The 20,105-nt window shown below is 37.6% G+C and overlaps 1 protein-coding gene across 8 annotated transcripts in view; it reads right to left on the bottom strand.

The window, feature by feature from the left end:
* ERCC6 (ERCC excision repair 6, chromatin remodeling factor) overlaps positions 1 to 18,591 on the bottom strand; it is a 44,993-nt gene extending 26,402 nt beyond the window's left edge. For 2 of the 8 annotated variants that reach the window (XM_080620690.1, XM_080620691.1), the window contains exons 1-8: positions 18,080 to 18,557; positions 17,598 to 17,680; positions 16,862 to 17,295; positions 14,296 to 14,416; positions 11,899 to 12,007; positions 9,132 to 9,858; positions 8,655 to 8,738; positions 1,354 to 1,479 (exon numbers count right to left, since the gene is read on the bottom strand). In XM_080620690.1, the coding sequence (XP_080476816.1) occupies positions 1,354 to 1,479; positions 8,655 to 8,738; positions 9,132 to 9,858; positions 11,899 to 12,007; positions 14,296 to 14,416; positions 16,862 to 17,292 (1,598 nt within the window). In that variant the 5' untranslated portion in view covers positions 17,293 to 17,295; positions 17,598 to 17,680; positions 18,080 to 18,557. Of the gene's footprint in view, positions 1 to 1,353; positions 1,480 to 8,654; positions 8,739 to 9,131; positions 9,859 to 11,898; positions 12,008 to 14,295; positions 14,417 to 16,861; positions 17,419 to 17,597; positions 17,681 to 18,079 lie in introns of those variants that run through there. The other 6 variants (XM_080620686.1, XM_080620687.1, XM_080620689.1 and 3 more) reach the window with 6 other exon arrangements.
* Between the last annotated feature and the right edge of the window lie 1,514 nt (positions 18,592 to 20,105).

The raw sequence follows: 20,105 nt of genomic DNA, 5'->3' as shown, positions 1-20,105 counted from the left end.
GACTATGGGCCTTCCTACATTGGAGATTTCAGCATTTAAGTTACAAGTCAGACAAATCATTCAACAAAATTGATCTTTCTAACCACTTAAAAAGTTCTTCCAACTGACTCATGCTTGCAGGGATACCCTTCATTAGTGAGGCTGGTATCTCTAAGATTAATTTTTAGTTGTCTGCTTTACCTTAATTCTCTTTGGGTTGCTCAGACCACACACATCCATTCTCTTCTGCACTACCTTCGCATAAACAACTGGAGACCACATATTGGCTGTGTATGGCCCTAGAAACCAAGTCATTAATTCAATTCAATTCAATTTCAGAGCTAGTGCTTCCCTTCTGAGGGACTGCAGGACAACAGTAATAATTTCTTTGAGGTTAAGGCCAAGTGGTCCTGTTGAAAGGGATAGCAGGCACACCCATTATAAACCAGGGTTTTCTACTCCACTAATTGTAAGATTCTAGAGGGTTAGCTTTTCAAAGAAAAGCCATGTTTCCTGCTGTGTGAAACGCTGCCAACAAAAATAAATTCAAGTCTGCTATGCATGGAATTTAAGGGAGAGATTATGGATGAAGTTAACTTGTCAGTTGCTAGCTTGTTTGGGCTGCCTTTTGTAAATGGCTTTCTGAGAGGAACTTGAAAGTGTCACTGGGCACCATGGTCTCAAAAAACTAAACCAGAAAACAGTCATGTCCAAATCTGTAATTCAGCATTAAATAACTGAAGAATAAGCTGTAGTGTGTTTTCCATCTACTGAAGTAATTAAGGAAGCACTTTCCGTATTTTAAAATCTTACTGGACAAAATATTCAAGACTATTTTATAATATGAATTATAAGTAGTTACTTTGAGTATTTATTTAAAAAGTTGTCTTAGAAAATTTCACTCATTCTACCCAATTATAAAAACACCTACATCTCTTGTTTTCATCTACCACAACTTGCCAACACCTTATGCTTCAAAGCTATTCTAGCACTCCACACCTGAATTAAAAGCCACCACTTATCAATAAAGAAAGCCTTTACAAAAATAGACAAAGAGAGCTTCCCAATTTATAGTTTAACTCATATGCATTCACAATATTCACATCAGCCATTTATCACCTGTATTTTCATGTAATTGCATTTTGTGTTTGTAATAAATTAGTTTCTTTATGGTTTAATCCTGGAGCCTTTTTAAAAGAAATAATCCTACAGAAACAAAAGAAGTAAAAGCTGAGGCATTACTGAAGTACATAATGCCCGAAGTGAGTGTAGAAGTTACAGTGAAGGGCATCCAGAAATCACCATGACTATTATTACTACTATTATTAACAGCATATAGAAGCATAATGTTAAAATAGAGTACATAATACATACTTAAAAAGCTTTTTGAAGAGAAATCCTGGTACTTTGAAACCCTCTTCAAATTCAGTGTCACTTTCTTCAGAAAGTTCCTCAGCTGTTTGATGTTCTTTGTCCTTCAAACACTCTTTTTGCCACCTCCTAGAATGACACAAGGATTCAACATTCAATCATGGCATAGAAAAGATTCCATATGGAAACTATACTGAATTTTTGAACAGTTAAAAACCAACCAAAATGCATTCTCCAGTGTCATATTTAAATAGCAATCATTTGGAGGAGAGAACTAGGGAAGTAAATGCTCAAAAACTACTTAAACACGTCAATGATCTTGATTTATATCCTGACCTAACTAGCCAAAAGGAAGGAGACAGAAGTCACTGTTAAAATTTTTCCTCAAACAGCTTACCAAGAGACAGCTACTCCCCTTGACATTTTGCACTACCAAACAAACCAGAAGATATTATAAAACATCTCAAGCACTGCTTCAAGTCCTTAAGACTTCAGCCATACTCTTATGTAGCTCAGTCATTTCAAAGCAGGTACGACTGGCACAATACCACAACAGCACCATAAGTCCTTTCAGCCTGATAAGAGAAGTGCCTTCTGCACTACAGAAAAGCCCTGTCAGCTAAAACTGCTTAAAATCAAATTTGATTCAATGTTTCTACCTTGAACTCATCAGTGAATTAAAAAAAAAAAAAAAGTAACAAAACCCAACCACCAACCAAAAAACCCCAGGCAATAAAGGCCTAGTGTTCTCTTTGTATTTTTTAACTACATAAGCATTCTGGGGGAAATTAAACCAATGGTGTCTGTCTTCTTAAGGACACTTCTCTGCATTCTCTCATATGAAATGAGGTGAAAACACTAGAAGAGACTTTTCTTGCTGTTAGGTCATTCAAAACCAACTTCCACAAGAACTGCAAACTTATCACAGTGGCAGCATTGATAGAGTTTCTCTTGCCTTCCTGACCACTTACTTCAGTGAAATTTGAACTTCCCCACAAAGGCTTCTGCATCTCTGGCAAACTTATTTAAAAAATGCTTGGCTCAGGAACAAGAGAACAGGGGACAAGTTCAACACTTCCTATATATATCACACAATCATATGCCCTTTCTCATGAAAGAGAGCTGATTATGGCAGGTTTCTACATCAGCTTTTCACTAGCATCTTCTGAGAAAAAACAGTCTGCCCTTACGGAACCAGTCACAGACTTGGAGCTGTGGTATTGTTTTAATAAGTGAAAATAAACACCACCATCTCCAAACATACTCAAGTTAACAGTAACTGCCAAAAATGATTGCACTGAAAAAACTAAGACAACCCAATGCTGGACAGGTGTAGTGAGCCAGCTTCACTGGAATATATTTTGATCTCTTAAGTCAGCAAGTTTTTAGAAGCAAAAAACATGATGGAGGACAAAAAAGCAGCACATGCAAGGAAAAAAACCAAGAGGGATAGTCTTCAGTTTTCTAACTAAAAACTGATGAGTTGCTAACATTTATAATCAATTGTTCTTATTTCATTATATGAAATTGTGTATCAAGTAGTAAAAAAACCCAAACAATTTACTAAAAATATATAAAGTGTCAAAGTTTTCCCCACAGATACTTCTACCTATCTCTTCTAACACAGGAACAGAAATCTCTGCCTTAGACTAGCAGTCTGTTAAATGTTTGGTTTAGGAAAGTAACATTCATGCTCCGGAGTCTAGCAGGTAGATAAAATACATTCTAGAGGCATATCATAAAAATTCTTTTTTTTTTTGTTCAGTACTACAATGCTGTGCTGTGAGACACAGATGTTCAATTATTATTCTGAGTTCCAGAAAAAGAGCAACGATTCAGACTGACAAATGTTGACAGTCATTGTTTCAGACTGTCATTACTGGAACTGAGACATCTCAGAACTTAATTATTTTATCTGACTGAGTTATGACAAGACTCAAACCAAGGAAGCATACTCGTACTTACCACACTAAAATCAAAACAATTGTACATGACAAAGCTTCCAAAGTGACAGCTCAGTAAAGAATCCATACTAAACTCATGCAGGCCAATAATCTGTACAAGAGCTTGCGTCTAATTCTATACTCCAATATGAATTTTCACTAGCCAACAGCGGAGCTTCAGTCTCCCCTGGGAAGAAACAGATTGCCCTCTAGTGTACATACAGAAAAAGTGATCCAGCAGCAACCAAGAAACCAGTTTCTGAGATCAGCTCGTTGGTGTCCAGGGATATAGACTCTTCACCTTAACATAACTCCATATTTCCTGCAAGAAGTGTGATCAATGTTGGGATTTCTCTTAAAATTATTAGATACCTCGAAAAGATATCTGTCTCGAATTTGAACTAATAAATCATGCACTTAATTTTCCTAAATACAAGCTTATTTTATATACACTGTGTATTACTTTACTTAAGTGTATAATTATACAACCTGTAGTATTGAAGGCACTAGTAATACTGCTACTTTTCCAGAAGTTTGGAGGACTTTTTGCCCTCAACTACCAGTTTACAGAAAAAGCAGCAATTTTTTGTTACCACTAACAACTTTCAAAGTTTGAAGAAGCTATTCAGTTTTTGAAAAGCTGTGAACTTAAGGTAAGACACTGCATTAAGATATTCTACATTAGAACTTCATTATCTTTTTTAGAAAAGTGTAGATATCTAAATGGCTGAAGCAACGGGAGGACAAACACTATTTGCTAGACCAGAGCAGTCAGTCAGTTGATCACGGTGGTCCTGTACCCTTCCCCAGAATTGAAACTGTAGGGAAAACCAGCAGAAGCTTATATTTGACTTAAGTACACAGAAACATATTGACTATTTGGTCATTATATTCCTTATGCACCTCAGTTTAACATCATTAGTATGCATAATGAATCAGAAAATACAGGTTTTGCTGTACCACCAAAGCCTCTTGAACGTAAAAGTATGACCTTTGAGAAACCTATTTTATGTTGTCCATGGTCACAGACACAAATACAATTTTATCCTGAAAGTGCAGTATGAAAGCCATATATCATACAATTATATCTTTCTTAATATAAGAATGTATTCTGATACTAAGCCCATTTCCCACTTACTGCAATACCCTAGAAAGAAATTCTGCATTTGAAACAGTAATGAGCACAATTTGATTTTTTTTTTAAAATACAGTCAGGAACCAAGCTGAGTGTTTAATATAGTTTGCATTTGTGAAGTACAATATGTTTTCTATTTTATATAGCTAAGAATCCCTTACAGATTATTCTAATTTGCTAAATTGAAGCATTTAGCATTACTTTTCTGATCTAACTTTTTATGGTCTATATGGGTGGATATAATTGGAATGTCCTAACAGATGAAATACATGCAGTTAGTACCACAAGTCTCCATAAGTAAATTAAGACTGATGTAGACAATTACACACTTGAGCTTAGAATGAAAGGTGTACTTGGCAAGTGAGCCAAAATATATCTTCATTTGTGTCTTGGCTTTGTCATTTTAAAGAGCAGTTAGGATGCTCTAAGAAAGTATCTTTCAGCAAAGGTAATATTTAATCCTTCTTTAATTTATAACTCTGAAACATCAAGAGATTCAGTGACTCAGATACTTCAAAGACAGCTAGCACATGAAAACTGATCTGATTTGAGAAAAACAACTTATTTCAAAGCAAATTTTATTTTTGGTTTGATTCCTTGTATCAATTACTTTGTGCACTGATAACCACAACTTCCAGCTTCTCAGTTGCTTGGATGTCACTCGGGATACATGGAAAGAAACAGCTTTGCTTCTGAGCACTTGACAGCAATTGAAGGATTCAAACAACTGTACTCCACAAGCTATACAGAATACACAAGACAATGCAGATATGGCACTTATCTCCCATAACATGTAATTCCTTTGCTGAAGCAGACAATGCAGATATGGCACTCATTTCCCATAACATGTAACTCCTTTGCTGAAGCAGCAGGCAGTTACGCACTGACAATTGCTATGGGAATAGTGACCAAAAGACTGATCATTTTTTGTTTTGACTCCAAGCTATAAACTTATGTAGATAATGTATTAGTGATGTCAAAAATGTAACATATAAACTACTTACTTCATAAGCAGCAAAAATTACTTGGTTATACATAACACTTTGCATTTCAGTATATGTAAAGGAAAACTTTAACATGCAAAAGAAAAATAGATCTTGGTAAGTTGCAGTTTCCACATCTGCAAAATCCTGAGAGTAATACAAGAAAACCATGCAGCAGTTTTCTTTTTGAGAACAAAGAAAAGGTTCATTTCCTATATATTTAACCTGCATACAAGGTTACTTTTATTTTGTGATCCTATGCAAAAGAAGCTGAAACCAAGTGCATTTTCACTCATTCCATAGTCTTTAAAAGAAGCTGGCTGCGCCATGATCTGACCATTCCACCAGGCAGAAGGAAACAAGTCAAGATTCCACCAGCACGAGTTCCGAACACTTGTAGACCAGGATGGTCACTGTTCAGTATGACAAGATTTACATCAATAATACACATGTTGATAGGGATCAAGTTTCTGAGACCTTTAGCACCATCTTAGAGATCTGATCCTCTGGCTCCAGCTGGCAATAGCCGGTATGAAGAACAGATGGGAATGAAGATACACTACTTTAAACTTAATCTTAAACTTAACCTTTTAGATGCTTTACATTATCCCATTTATTTACCTTACTCTCCATGATGTTGACGTTCCTTGCAACTGGTCATTACTCTTGCAAGCTATGATTCAACACAGACATTAACCTTTTAAGAACAGATTTTTCCCCTGCATGTTTGCAGAGCAGCATGGCTTCAGTAACAGTAACTAAAGAAAGGTAAGACTCACACAAGGGGGAAGAACTGAAATTACTGAGAGTGTGAGCTGAATTCTGTATAGCTAACTTTTCCTTTTTCATATTCCACTGATCTCATTTTGCTTTGAGTATTTAGACCGACCACCACCAGTATCCTTTAGAAAGAAAGGAAAGCGCCAGGTGCTCTCCCACCTGCCCTGTTTGCTGCAGGCAACACTAGCTCCTGTTCTGAAAGCAGTCTCTTGTTCTAGAGATGCTCTGCAGCCCCACAGTCAGCTAATTACCATGCTTTAACAACATCAGTGTAGCTTCCCCTTAACACAGACCAATCTCTTCAAGTTCCATCTGTGAAAAGTTTTAATGTTAAGAAAACTAATTTTCAATCTTTAAGAGTGTATTTGGCAGCAAGCACAAGACTAGATGTTCAGAAGACTAAAGTAATCCTAAAGGATTTTCCCCTGCCTCTCTCAGGGGTAAAATATACCATAATCTCACCCATTTGTTTGCATTCAAAAGTAAAACTGACATGAAACAAGACATAAATGTAAGCAAATTACAGCATTTCTATAGCATTCTTAATATGTTTCTTAATTCACTACATTTTATTTTCTCATGGCATTTTCCATAATGAAGATTACCTGGGGATGTCAGCATAAAAACATCAATGTAGACAGCTGCAGCTTAACAGCCACAATAACTGTAGCTATGAAATTTTTAAGATGTAGTGTTTTGGTAGCAATTATAGTTATTGATATTTCTAAAATTCATTTAAGCTTTTATTGTAACTTTAGTAACCAAAAGAAATGTAGTCTATGATATGACTTTGCTAAGGATAAATTGTCACAATCTTAACGTTATTAAAAAACGTGTCTGAATGAATTTAAACTGTGAGTCATATTAAAACTTTCAATCAAAATAAATTACTCTTGATGAAAACACTGAATTAAAAATGATTTAATATTGGTCTAATTTAAATGTGAAGAATTTAAATGTGAACAGTTTTATTCAGTAAAATAGTAAATATTTCACCAATTAAGTACAATTAGTTTTTGTTAATGCACCCAATAAAAAAACATTCATTTTTGATCCTTCGGACATTGTTCAGATTAGCCTCTTACCAAAATCTATTCAAGAGCAATAAACTACATTTTAACCTTGAAAAGCAGCATCCCAGGATAGCAAACCTACTGTCTCATATCAGCTCCTAAATGCCTTTGTAATCTGGGACGTGAAAGTGAAGTTGGGCTCTTCCTACCTGACGCTTTGCTACCAGTTATTCTACAACTGTGAGTACCTCTCCTATCAGAATATACCTCTTCCTCCACAGCAAGTCAGGCTTGATCCCTCCTCTGACACAGCTTCATTTAAATCCATAAGATTTTATATTTTCATAGAAATGTAAAATTCAAGTCTCTCAAGCATTAACAAAGTTTCTGTGCTAGGCCTTATCACTACAACAATCACCTTTCACTGTTTGCCGTAATATATATTCTTCCTTTCAGTATAGAGTAGCTGTTTTCAGGTTGGAATCCATTATTTTCTAGAGGATTATAAAACTATTTGAAGGACATTCACTAAGGGTAGTTAATTAAAAGTAAGCATGTGATCAACAAGCTGAAGTTCACTATATGACGTTCGACCCTTATACTAGAAAACAGGCCCGTGGTTAGACAACACTTACAATAAACAACTATTTTAGTGATCTTCAACTTTTGATTCCAGTATGTGCACACGTCTTTTAACTTCACTGACATGTGAACAGCTTAAAAAATGACATGTTTGTTGCCCCTTCAAGATGTTTTTCAGGCAGTTGTGAAAATGGAAACATTGCTTAGTCTTCCTGTTAGGCACTCAACAGCTATGCTATCAGTAGAGAAAATATCTCAACAGCACACCGTAGCTACAGTTATACAAAGTTAGTAAGTTATACAAAGTTAATGAGCACAAGATGTTTCAGCTGCCATTTTAAAAAATGGCTTGTGTTGTTAGCTGTATTTCCCCACCTAACATATTGCATTCTCCTTAGAAATGTCAGTTTAATACCTCAGGTCACCAGAGCAATAGAAAATATCACTACTGGTACTACTACCATCATCACTATCTCTTTAGGATATTTTTACCCTCACTCTCATCCAGCATAAAGAGAGGAAAATCACTACTTAACAGATCAGATATTTTAGACTGGACTAACAGCAGTATAAATGTCCAGTCTTCATTACTTATGTCTTCTAATGTAAGTTAAGCAAGATATACCATGTGCTAATAATAAAATAATATAGATGTAAAAAAATTATACTTAAAAGGATAAGTTTAAATTCAAAAGATCCTTTTAATACTGATTTTCAAATAAATTTGTTAGCCATATAAAGTATATGTAAATGCTTCACATTTTGCTAAATGAACAGATTCTACAAAAATAGTACGTAACTAATTTATTCAAATGATTTCTTCTTGACTAGTAGTTAACTACTTAAAGCTGAAAACTAAGCATCTCACTTCATCCCAAAGATCTCTCCGTCAGTGGAAAAGTGCTCTCCCTCTGAAGGGGGAAGGCTTTGTCCGCCTGCAATGTAATTTTGCCTATGAAACAGAGGATGTAATTTTTTGTTGTTGTTGTTGAAAGGTAAGTATATTATTTACAGACAGAGGTAGTCCTTAATTATAAAGCTGTCAATTAATTATTACATAATTATTATTTTATATATACTTAATTTTGGGCACATTCATAGTTCTGCGAACAACAAACACACTGATCCACAAATAACTTATTACTGAAAGATGTGTAACAATCAGAAAAATATCACAGCAAAGTCCTAGTAATTTAGAGGTATGTCTTATTCCTTTTGGAAGGGTATGATCATTCTGACTGGCTTGCTTTCCTTACTTTAATTCTTAGCAGTGTATTACAATTACTGTCCCTTGCATGTTCAACATCATTTGTTAATGTTATTAATAAAAATATCTAGGACTAACCTTAGTCTCTCTTTATAATAGTCTTCATCTCCATCATCTCGCCATCTCTTTACTTTGCATTTCTTCGATGTATGCGCTTCGTCCTCAGAGCTTGGAAAGAAGTTGGCATCATCTTCAGATTCTTTAAAATCTCTCTTTACCAAACATTTTCTTTTTCTTGGCAAATTCCTGAGTTCATAATCAAAATCATTCTCATCATGAGAACATGCCTGCTTTTCCTCCTCTTCTGTTGCTTCTGGATCAAAGAGCTCCTCATCAGGTACATACTCAGACTCTTCACTATCATCCTCCTGTTCATGCCTGGACTTCTTGGTCTCAGGATATTTCTTTTCTCTTGGAATCTCTGCCTTGGACCGAATCTGAAGGGCATGCTTCTGAAGTTTCCTAAGGTGTTTTTTTAAGCGCTTATCTGTTTTTGACAGAGCTTTACCCCCTTTTTCCTTTGTAGTAGATGTGGGAGCTATGCGCTGAACAGTTTTGGCTTGTAATTTCTTCTTTGCTCCTTTGCGAAGGGATAATTTCTTTCTTTCAGATGACAGCTTCGCTTGGTCTGCTAAGTACTTTTCAAAATCAGATGCTTCATTTAGCATTAATTGACGTGTTTTCCTCTCTGGCTTCTGTGGTATTTTAGTTCCAAATGGAGTCATCTGGCCAGTACGAATAAGCTCTTCCCACTCTGTTTCCTGAACAGGCATGAGCATACTGCCAAGACATGACGGACCGGGTTCTACGACAAAAATCAGAACATCCATCATGCCTTTAACACTTTCTCAATAACTCAAACACAGGAAGGAACAAGGGTGTTTTGGTTTCTTTCCTTTCCCCCACCCCCCAAGCTGTATATGCATTCAGTTCAGTTTGTGAATGCCCCATCCCTGGATGTGTTCAAGGCCAGGTTGGACAGGGCTTGGAGAACCTGGTCTAGTGGAGGGCATCCCTGCCCATGGAAGGGTGCTGGAACCAGATTTATCTTTAAGGTCCCTTCCAACCCTAACCATTCTACGATAACTTAGAAGTCCAAATTATCATGCATAATACTTGAAACTCAAAAAGAAAAAACCCAACAAAACATAAGGCCCAAAACTTCAGACTGTAACTTTTACTTCAAATTACTTCTCGAACTTAACATAGGAAACATTTCACATGCTATCAAAATGCAGGTCCTTCTGAAACAAAACACAGCAGAAACTACCACAAAATTACAGTCATCCATGGCATACGAAGTCTAATGTGCTCCCTATGCTGCCAATTCAAACCATGCCACCATGTTCAGTACATGAAATCACTACACTCCCATATGCAGTAACATTATCCATTTCCATTTTATTATTGCTTTTTCAGTCCTATCCATAAGCTTGAAATTTGACATTTCCATTATCATACCAGCACAGACACAAATTTTACAAAACATGTAAGATTCTCTTCCCACATGCTTCAAAAAAAAGAAAAAAAAACTCACCTTCCTACTCTACAAAACTAGTATTAGGATTATAACTTTAAAAGTCAGATTGGCTGCACAGCACATCACCATAAAAGAGCATTTTAGTTAAACCGCATGCACGATTCACGACAGATATTAACACAAACTATAACTGTTGTCTGAAACAAAAGACAGGAAAAAGCTCTTAAATTCAGGAAGCTGAAGAGGATTTCAGCCTGAAATCTGTCATTAGTGTCCAAAATGTCAAAATAGCTGCATAGCGACTGCCAGCATGGCATACTACTGTATATGGTCCCATTTAAAGAACTGTATTTATCACCAAAACCTGTGTAAAAAGTAAGAATGATGCATCAGGCATGAAACTGCTCCCTCTTCACCCCCTTCGTTTCTCCAGCTACTGGAGCTGCTCAACTCCATTTTTTCTGTCCTAGTCTCCGTTCACTTCCTAGTTACATTTCATCACACTGTGTGCCTGAGTTATACTGCATGAACCCATGCAAAGAAAAAGGGTTAAGGATGTTTTTCTACTAAGAAAAGTTTACTGAGGTTTTTACTCCTGTAAGTTTTGCTGAATCGGGAAGGAAGCATGAGCTTCTGCGAGATCTAGAATTCACTCCAGACACATCTGCAATGGACAAGTTGCATGAAGACTTTACACCTCTTCAAACAACGTAACTCAAAAGTGAAGAGCAGATGTCAATGGGGTCCAAACTTGCCCTGCAGAATACTGCAGGTTAGTGACTAGGGCCAAGACAGAGCCAAACTGGAGTTACAAAATCCAAGCTCAGTTTGCAGACAGCAGTGAGAAAAACCACCTTGCGAAATACTGAGAGAACAAATATTCTCCTTTGGAAGAAGCATTATTTTTATTTATTTATTTTAAATCACAGTGCAGGCTGACAAAGAGAAGCACTTCCCCCTTCCACTTCTAGTGATACTTCCCAACAGTAAAAAAACCCAATTTTGTTAATGCTTATTGATAGCATCCAGCATATAGAATGTAACTCAATCATGATGTTAGTCATCTTTATCAAATTAGTTGTGAAAAAATGTTGGGATTTCCAATTTATTAAGCCCAATACTCTAATGTGCCTCAGCCATCCCTACTGAGCTGAACATGGATTAACATCCATTTTTTAAAACTTCCCACATGAATATGTCAAGATCTGCAAGTCTGCAGGTGCACAAAATAGGCATTCTTAACTCTGTCTTTGAAAACAAACCACTGAAATGCATTTCCTTATTCGCAAAGATCTCACAAACTAGCTTCAAACAAAGAAAGGCATTACATCAAAGTAGAACAGAACTTTCATCCTTCTCCCATACCTTCATCTTCCTCGAATTCAATCTCATTTACTTTATCAAGAATCTCTGTTCCAATAAGAATTGCTTGGAGGCGCTTTTGTTTTGCTTTTATCTTCCTTAGCTGCTGTTCCTTGAATCACAAGTAGATACATAATTTAGTTTTAATCTGGTTTATAACCATGATTTCCTTTTAAACAAGACTTACATTACTACATTCTCAGTATTTTTCCCAGGATCTCATATTCATATGTTCACAGTATGGCATTTGAAACAAAAAAGCGCGAGTAAGTGTCACCACAGTATCTGTAGGTCTCCAACCGACATAACACACACAATTTTGTGTGTGCAATCTTCTTATATGTACAGTAAGATCAGCCTGTTTATACACACAAATTTCATGTGCACATTACACATTTTTCTGTATATATTTTGAGGTAATTTTATGAATGCGTCAATTCTAGTGAAGGAAGCCCACTAAGCAGATTAGTGAGATGCACAGAGGACACCAGAAGATTTGTGTTTTGCAAGACTGGGTTAATAGTTAATAAGCCACTAAAACCAGCTATAAGACTTAATAAGACTTACTTATCATCCCAGAAGTTTTGTAATGTTTTGTTAGAAAGAAACTGAAATTGTAAATTAGTCCATCAACCTAATACATGTTTGTACACACTTAATTCAGGAGTGGTGACAGCTTATTTATCAGCAAAAACTACAAAGTAGAATGCCTTTAAAAAAATAAGAGAAAAAAAATCAACCTTACAGATGCTGTAACAAGTACAGTTCATTACTGCTATGAAAATAATTCATAGCTAGCTCTTCTGCTACCCCTTTTATCCAACTGCAATATTCTCAACTGTATATTTACTGGTGACATTGCAATTCCTTGGTGTTGCTAACTTTCATTTATGAAACAAGAAATTCCAACCAGTAAAACAAAGACATGAGCAACGTAGCTTTACATATTTGTAACTTTGTAACTCCATTCTTTGGAAATATTTCCCTATATAGAGAGGCACATACTTCAGTAAAAATCAATTTTATGGCAAAATGAGCAATTTTTTTTTGTTTTCTTACTGGTGAAGAACAGTCGCTAGCCTGCCCATGTCTTCATGAGCACTTTTCAAACCACAAAGGGTAAGTATATTAATGCATGATACAACGCATTATCTCCAGTGTATGCACTATTATCCTTGCTACCAGAGTGCTTTATATCACAAAATACTTGCTGTATGACAGCTCTAAGGAAATAGCTGTCTTGTACCAGTCATTAATTTCCCATTTGTCTCAATAACAGAAGAATTCAGTCTTCTTTAACCATTTTTTCTAATACTACAAAAGGAAGAGTACTGAAAGTCACTTCTCCGTGCAAAAAGTAGCCCAAGAGCAGCTTTAAATACAGTGCCCAAGTCCAAACAGCCTCCAAAATTCTTGAGGTTCATAGGACCATTTTTACAGATTATAGTTTTCATAAAGGATCTATTGTTACATGTCAAGGACTGTTAGAGGTGACCAACAATGAAAACACGAGGTTTGAACTTCCTCTGAAACTAACGCATAGTTATTAACTAATTATTACTATTAACACATAAATTACTTTTACTTCATAATAAAATTATGGAAACAAGTAAAATACAATTACATGATCACTCTTCAGTGGTATGTCCGGCTTAATGCATTTCTTCCCTCTACCTGTTCCTACTCCTGTACTGCTGTTCAGTACTGATCCCCTCACTCTCTTCATTAGCCAAATTGTGAGAACAATGTTATCCAAGTTGCTGAAACAATCAAGGTTAAAAATCACACAACTGAATGAGTCGGTGACAAATGGCCTGAGACTGGGAGGAAGTGTCTAAGGACAAAGGACAGTAAGTTTTTCAGTCAGGTTTATCATTAGAGAAAATATTAGGATGAACTTCTATCAGAAGTGAGCTGATCAAAGTGCTACATTCCTGACAAGAAGAATGTTTTCCTTCTCTCAAATCTCCTTCTTCCTATTCACAGCTGTTTTAGGTCTATTGCTTACATTACGCTGGTGCCTGCCAGATTCCTCTATGAGCTCCTTCAATTTGCTACTCTGGCAATAAAAAATCTGGAGTGGTTTCTGCCAAATCAATGAATTAATATGGTTCACAGAAAGGAACGTTGTGTACCAGTACAACAAAGATAAAGACAATGAAAAGAGGATTAAGGAAAGGAAGGTAGGGAATGAAGAACACGACAGCTGAGATTTAGGTCAACTATTAAATCACACCCTAACAATGCTTTGCTAATTCTCCAAATATTACTGGGAAGGATTTAATTAAGTTAATGAAATTAATGCAAGTCAGTCTTCTGAGCAGGTCCTGGAATTTCAGTTTTACAGCTTGTTCTGAAACTAATACTAACAAAAAAAGGAAATCAATGTAATCCAATCACCTTGTTATATTTTTGTCGTTTTACAGAATCTAGTTTTCTGCTTATATCTTTGTTGTCGGCAGCTTGAGGTGAAAGTTGCTCAATAATTTTATTTATTTGCTTCAGAGATGTTGTACATGATCTGAAAAAAGAAGATTACAATGTACTGGTTAACTCTAGAAAGAAAAATAGCACATTCTCAACTCAGACAATTTAAAAATTCCAGGAAATTTAAGGTAAGATTTAAAAAAAAGTCTAAAGGTAAGTTTCTAAATAAGTATCTTGTACTTAAATAACACTGGAAATACTAAGCAATTTAAAAGACTGTACATAATAAAATATTTTTGAACAAAATTTTGCTAATACTAGAATTCTAAGGCAAGGAAACTGAACAAATGACTGCAGTATTTAGTGCTCAAAGTTACAAGTCTGCTGATGACAATGAGCAAGTGATAATGGTTGCTTTTATTATTCAAGGTAAACAAAACATAAACAAAAAATCTAAATGGGAAATCTGTTTATTCATTTGATGCCATTATATAAGGAAGCCTATTTCTTTTACCTTTACAGTATCTCTTTTAAACAAAGAGCAGATTACATAATACAAACAGTTTCACGAAGATGGACTAGCTCAAAGAAATAACAGTACATCAACATTAATCTTTCCTTATGCGTGCACTACTTTTTTTCATTTTCGCATATACAACATGAAATTCAGGTTGAACCACATACTATAACCCGGTATCTGTTTCTGCTGTTAAATTCCACTGTCAGAAGCAACAGATTTGTTGAATCAAATAGCAGAACATTTCATAAGGATATACAAATTAGCATCTCAAAACATAATGAAAAATGTCAAAGAAAAATCTTTACAAAACCTGCAAAGTAGCCATTATTTCTCTCATATGTAAAGAAAAGCACCATATAAGTCTCCTCAATTGTCAGTGAGGAAATCGTTGGGCCACATTTCTCTCCAGCTGTAATCTGGATTCTACCACTTTTGTCCTAAGAGAGATATTCTACCAGCTCCCCAGCTATCACTGCCATCTTCACTTCTCCATTCTCTTTCAGGAATTTTGAACCATCCCATCTCCTTTCTCAAGTCTTCTGTTTCACTGCTGTGAAGTATACCATCATTTTGCACACCTCCTATCTTTTGGCTCTTGCTTCCTTGGCCCTAGCGTGTCTTGACACATACCACTACTGTCCTCTTCCACACACCTTTATTTAACAGGACTGTGGGATCTAAACAGAATTTAACTTCAACTATTTTTTATTCTCCTCCTTCTGCTTAAATTTGTGTGTATCTCAGTCATGCAGCTTCTATCATGAACTTTGTGCCAACTACTCAAGATCTCTTCCTGCCTGATTTTACCTCTAGTCATGCATTCAACATGTTACAGGACTTTAAGCAACTCCATCATGTTCTACTCGTATGTCTTCTGTTAGTCCCTCTGCTCCACAAGCCAGCTACGTCTCTGCTAATTTTCTCCAAAATCGATTTTCAGACATGCACATTACATCTTATGCGATGAGGTTCTACAGGTCTGCATCAAACATTTGCATTCCCTTGCGTAAATCTCATTTTACAACTTTAAGCGGAAGACAAAAATAGAGAGGTAAGAAAAATCATAGGATGCCTTCTAAAGAAAAACAGGAAAATATCAACTAATTGACATGCCATGTACCACTCTTTTAACAACCACATATTCTAACTGCAGTGGTTACACTGCTCCATTCTTCTTCTCAGTGTCTATCTTATTCATTATAACATCCGAAATCAGGTTCCAATTTTTCAAACTCAGTTTCACATCTGCACTTCCAAACTGGAAAATTAACAAAGTGCATAAAATTAAGCTTATGCATAACAAGAGCTATGCAAGAGTTCACCTAATTAATGGAGGCCTACAGCACTCTCGAGCACAAAACCTCAACATTAATGGAAAAGAGTGACAGATGCACTTGTAAAATTATTTACCTGCAGTAGTTCATACGGTAACTCTACAATGAGACTAGAAACAGAAGGGAAACCTAAGACCAGAACTCAAAAGATTAGTAGCTCCTATCCCACAAAGTCTTTTACTATCTATATAGTATGCTAATTTGGCATTTGATTATTTTAAGATGTCATTAAATACTTCATACAAGCACTTGTGATAAGGTTGTTTTGGTTGTAGTACCCTCATGATATGGAGCCACCCAAGTTACAGAAAGCACATAACCGGAAGCAGATAACCCTATGAAGCATACAGTGCCTTTTCTGATATAACTTTCAAATGACAGAATATAATGTTCTCCTCCACTGCCCAGAAAAAAAGACACACTTCTTGATGAGATAGGAGACAAAGCAGAAAAAGGAGATGTGCTGTCCTCTACTGCCTTGATGCATGACTAAATTATTCAAATAAGACCAAAGAAGCATTTCTCTGATGTAAAAATATTTTCTCCTTTTTTAAAAGGTGGGTGACTCAGAATACGTGATCTAGCGCTTTCAAAACATTTTTTCATCTTCCAGCTTCTAAAAACACAAGACACCAAGCTTTATCAGAATGTCAGGAACAGAACAGTAAGAAAGAACATTATTTACCTTAAGTCATCCAGCACTGACCGATACTCTTTCTCTGCATCACCTATTTTTGTTGCTTTATTAGCTTCATTAATTGCATTATCTACTTGCTGAAGAACTCCTTGCTCCAATACATCCTGGTCATAGACATCAACTCCTAAACCTTTGAGCTCAGCAGCCTGTGCACTATACGAGATGGACTGAATCTGCTGTCTGTTGATCTGTAAAATAGGTTGTGCTCTTCTGGGCACCTCCAAAGGAACAGCCATGGAAGCAGATGGCTGGCTGGAAGAGCTGGGAACTCCAACACTATTATCCAGGTCACCGTAACAAATGCCATTTTCTTGTTCAATTCCCAATTCCTTATCATTATGCAGGCAAATATTGCTTGAATTGGTAACAGGGTCTTGTTCTTGGACACTGTCAGGCAGGTGGCTGTTGTCTGTTGGCATCCTCTGTGCAAAGGCAACAAAGAAGAGCCAAAAAATCATAAAGATGTTCAGATACACAAAGCTCCTCATAAATACCGTGCCCACATAAAAGGAAACAAAACAATGAGCACATTCCTTGAGAAATTCTTGTTTCAAAACACTTAGTAGTCTATTCCTTCCCGAGTCCTCCCCCCAAAGGCTTCCTCACACCGATTTCCACAATCAAAAGGAAAACATGGCCAAACCTTCTTCAAAACAACTACATGTAGTACTACTGGAAGACACTGATATCAAGACAAATAAAACAACCTGTAAAAATTCCTCACCAGAGATTGAGTTCAATCTTGTGTTTAAACAGTCATGCTCCAGAAAATTGTGACATAACTAAAACATGAGCAACTTCACATACCTAAAATAAAAAAAAAATACATGTGTTCAAAACAGGATAAGACTTGCCAGTTAAAGCACCAACGAGCACAGCTGGCTGTAGGCTTTAGTTTGACAACTCAGCTCTGAAGCAGAACATAAAGCTTCAAGCTTAAATAGGGGAAGTTTAGGTTAGATATAAGGAAGACGCTATTTACTGTGTGGGTGGTGAGGCATTGGCACAGGCTGCTCAGAGGTGAATGCTCCATCCCTGGCAGTGTTCACGGCCAAGCTGAACAGAGCCTTGGGCGCCATAGTCTAGTGTGCCCATGGCAAGGGGGTGGGAACTGGACGATCTTAAGGTCCTTTCCAACCCTAACTATTCTATGATTCTATGATAAATCATCTTAGTTGTTAGGAAGTTAACACCAGACTGACTTACCGAGGCAAGACTAGAGCTGGTCTGGTTTGGAGCCTTCAAGGTGAGGCTGTCCTCTGAAAAGATGTATTTTTATCAACTTCGGGAGAAGCAAGCATTATTAACTTGCACGAAGACACCAGTGAAACAAGTGGGCTTCCTCAGCAGCTGCTCCCTGCATGGCAGACCGTGGATCCCAGCCCCAGCTCACGGTTTCCTAACACCAGCTCCGAACACACACACACACACACACCCCACACACGCTTGGCTTCGCATTCACTAGCGAGTATAACAACTCCGCGCACCGGCCCACCGATGACGGCCCAGGCCCCCCTACACCTCGGCCTGCACCAGCTTTCAAGCTCAGCTTTACCGCGTCTCTCTACAGGCAAGACCGGGCCCAGGACAGGCAGAGAAGGGGTGGAGCCGGCCGGGCAGGCGGAGCTGCTGGCGAGAGCGGCACGGCCGACCCCAAGACTCACCTCGCCGCTCGGCCCCCGCGACACCAGGAACCACTGCGCCTGCGCTCCGCACTCACCGACCACGCACGCTGAGCGCGTATGCGTCACTTCCTTAACGTCCGTAGTCTTTGTGGTAGCGCATGCGTGGCGCGGGAGGTGCCGGGAGGTGGCCTGTGGCGGTCTGCCCGCCGAGGTGTGCCGCTGTGGAGCGCACAGCCGTGCTTCGTTTTTCCCTGCCGTAGGCTCGTCAGCCTGTACAGGCGTTAATGCGTCTGTGCGTGGCAGTGCATGAAGCCGCTGCGGCTGCCTCCTGTGGTGGCACATGGGTCACCTCTGGCCGGCCGCCCTGCACGGGATTGGTGCTCGTGGAGAAGCGCCTGTAGGTCACAGCCTCGAAGGAGTTCCTGCTGTCAGGGACCGCTTCGACAGTTCTGTGTTCTTCTTTGATATGCCTTAGGATAGTGTGGTCCCTTCCAATCTCTAGCATGCTGTGATACTGTCCTTTAAAAGGCTTAGGGGAGGGTAAGCTGGTGATTTCAAATTGAGTGTGGGGATCAGAAACCAAATGTTGAGTAAATAATATAATTTGATTGCACCAAGGCACAAGGAGGGAAGGATGCTATGCAGTTTGGGATTTGCCAGTGGGATTGCTTGCAGGCCTAGTAATTGATTGCAAGAGGAGCAGCCTTGTAAGAGCAACTGGTGTTCTGCCTGCTGGGCTCTGTACCAGCAGTTTGTTATGTTTTCTGCATTCCTTTCTATTTTCATCATAATTCTCTGATAGTGACAAAAGCAGAAAACTGATTTTCTCCAGGAGTCCTTTCACTTCTCTGCTTTCTTTTCCTATCCTTCTGTTTCCCCGTTCCAGTGGCATGAGCATCCTGTACACAGCTCCTCCTCCTTTGGGCAGCAGAACTGAATTTATTTGCTGCCTTGGGACAACTGTGAGAGTATAAATACACAGCAGACTACATTTGGAAATGTTTTGCTAATTAAATGCTGAGGAAGATAGATTTTAATTCTTGGCTTCACAGGACAATTTGTGATTCAGTTTGACCACAGAGCTGCTTTTTTCCATTGCCTTTTAGTTGTCCTTTTCTGTGTGTTCTTAATGCCGTCTGTCTGTGGTAAATGTCTTGAAATAAGATGCAGATTTAAAAAAATGTATAATTTTCTAAGAAGTGAAGTCAAGGCATATGTGACACACTTAATTTCAACAAAATGCTACAGACTGTGAGAGAAAGAAAGCTTGTCCAGTAATGATGATACATTTGTAGTGCAGCTTTGATCAAGAGAAATCCCAGATCCAACTGATCGAGTCACCCTGCATGTAGAGGATTGTGAGTCTGACTATGTAGAAATGTCAGAGTTGTTTAACAGAGAAATAGCAGAGGTGGGGTTTATGTATGACTAGATGTAATGTTTTAATCATGAAAGTTTAAGGATGTAGGTTAGGGTGTATAGGGAGAGAAAAATACTTTAGATTTTGGGCTTTGTCTTTATACCCTGCTTTTAGATACTTGTACACATGGATGAGATCCTTCCTCCTTCTTCTTTAGGTTACTCAGTCCCAGCTTTTCCTCACAGGG

Source organism: Psittacula echo (assembly GCF_963264785.1).
Source record: "Psittacula echo genome assembly, chromosome: 6".
NCBI classification, from domain to species: domain Eukaryota; kingdom Metazoa; phylum Chordata; class Aves; order Psittaciformes; family Psittacidae; genus Psittacula; species Psittacula echo.
This window is presented reverse-complemented; position numbering and strand designations above follow the sequence as displayed.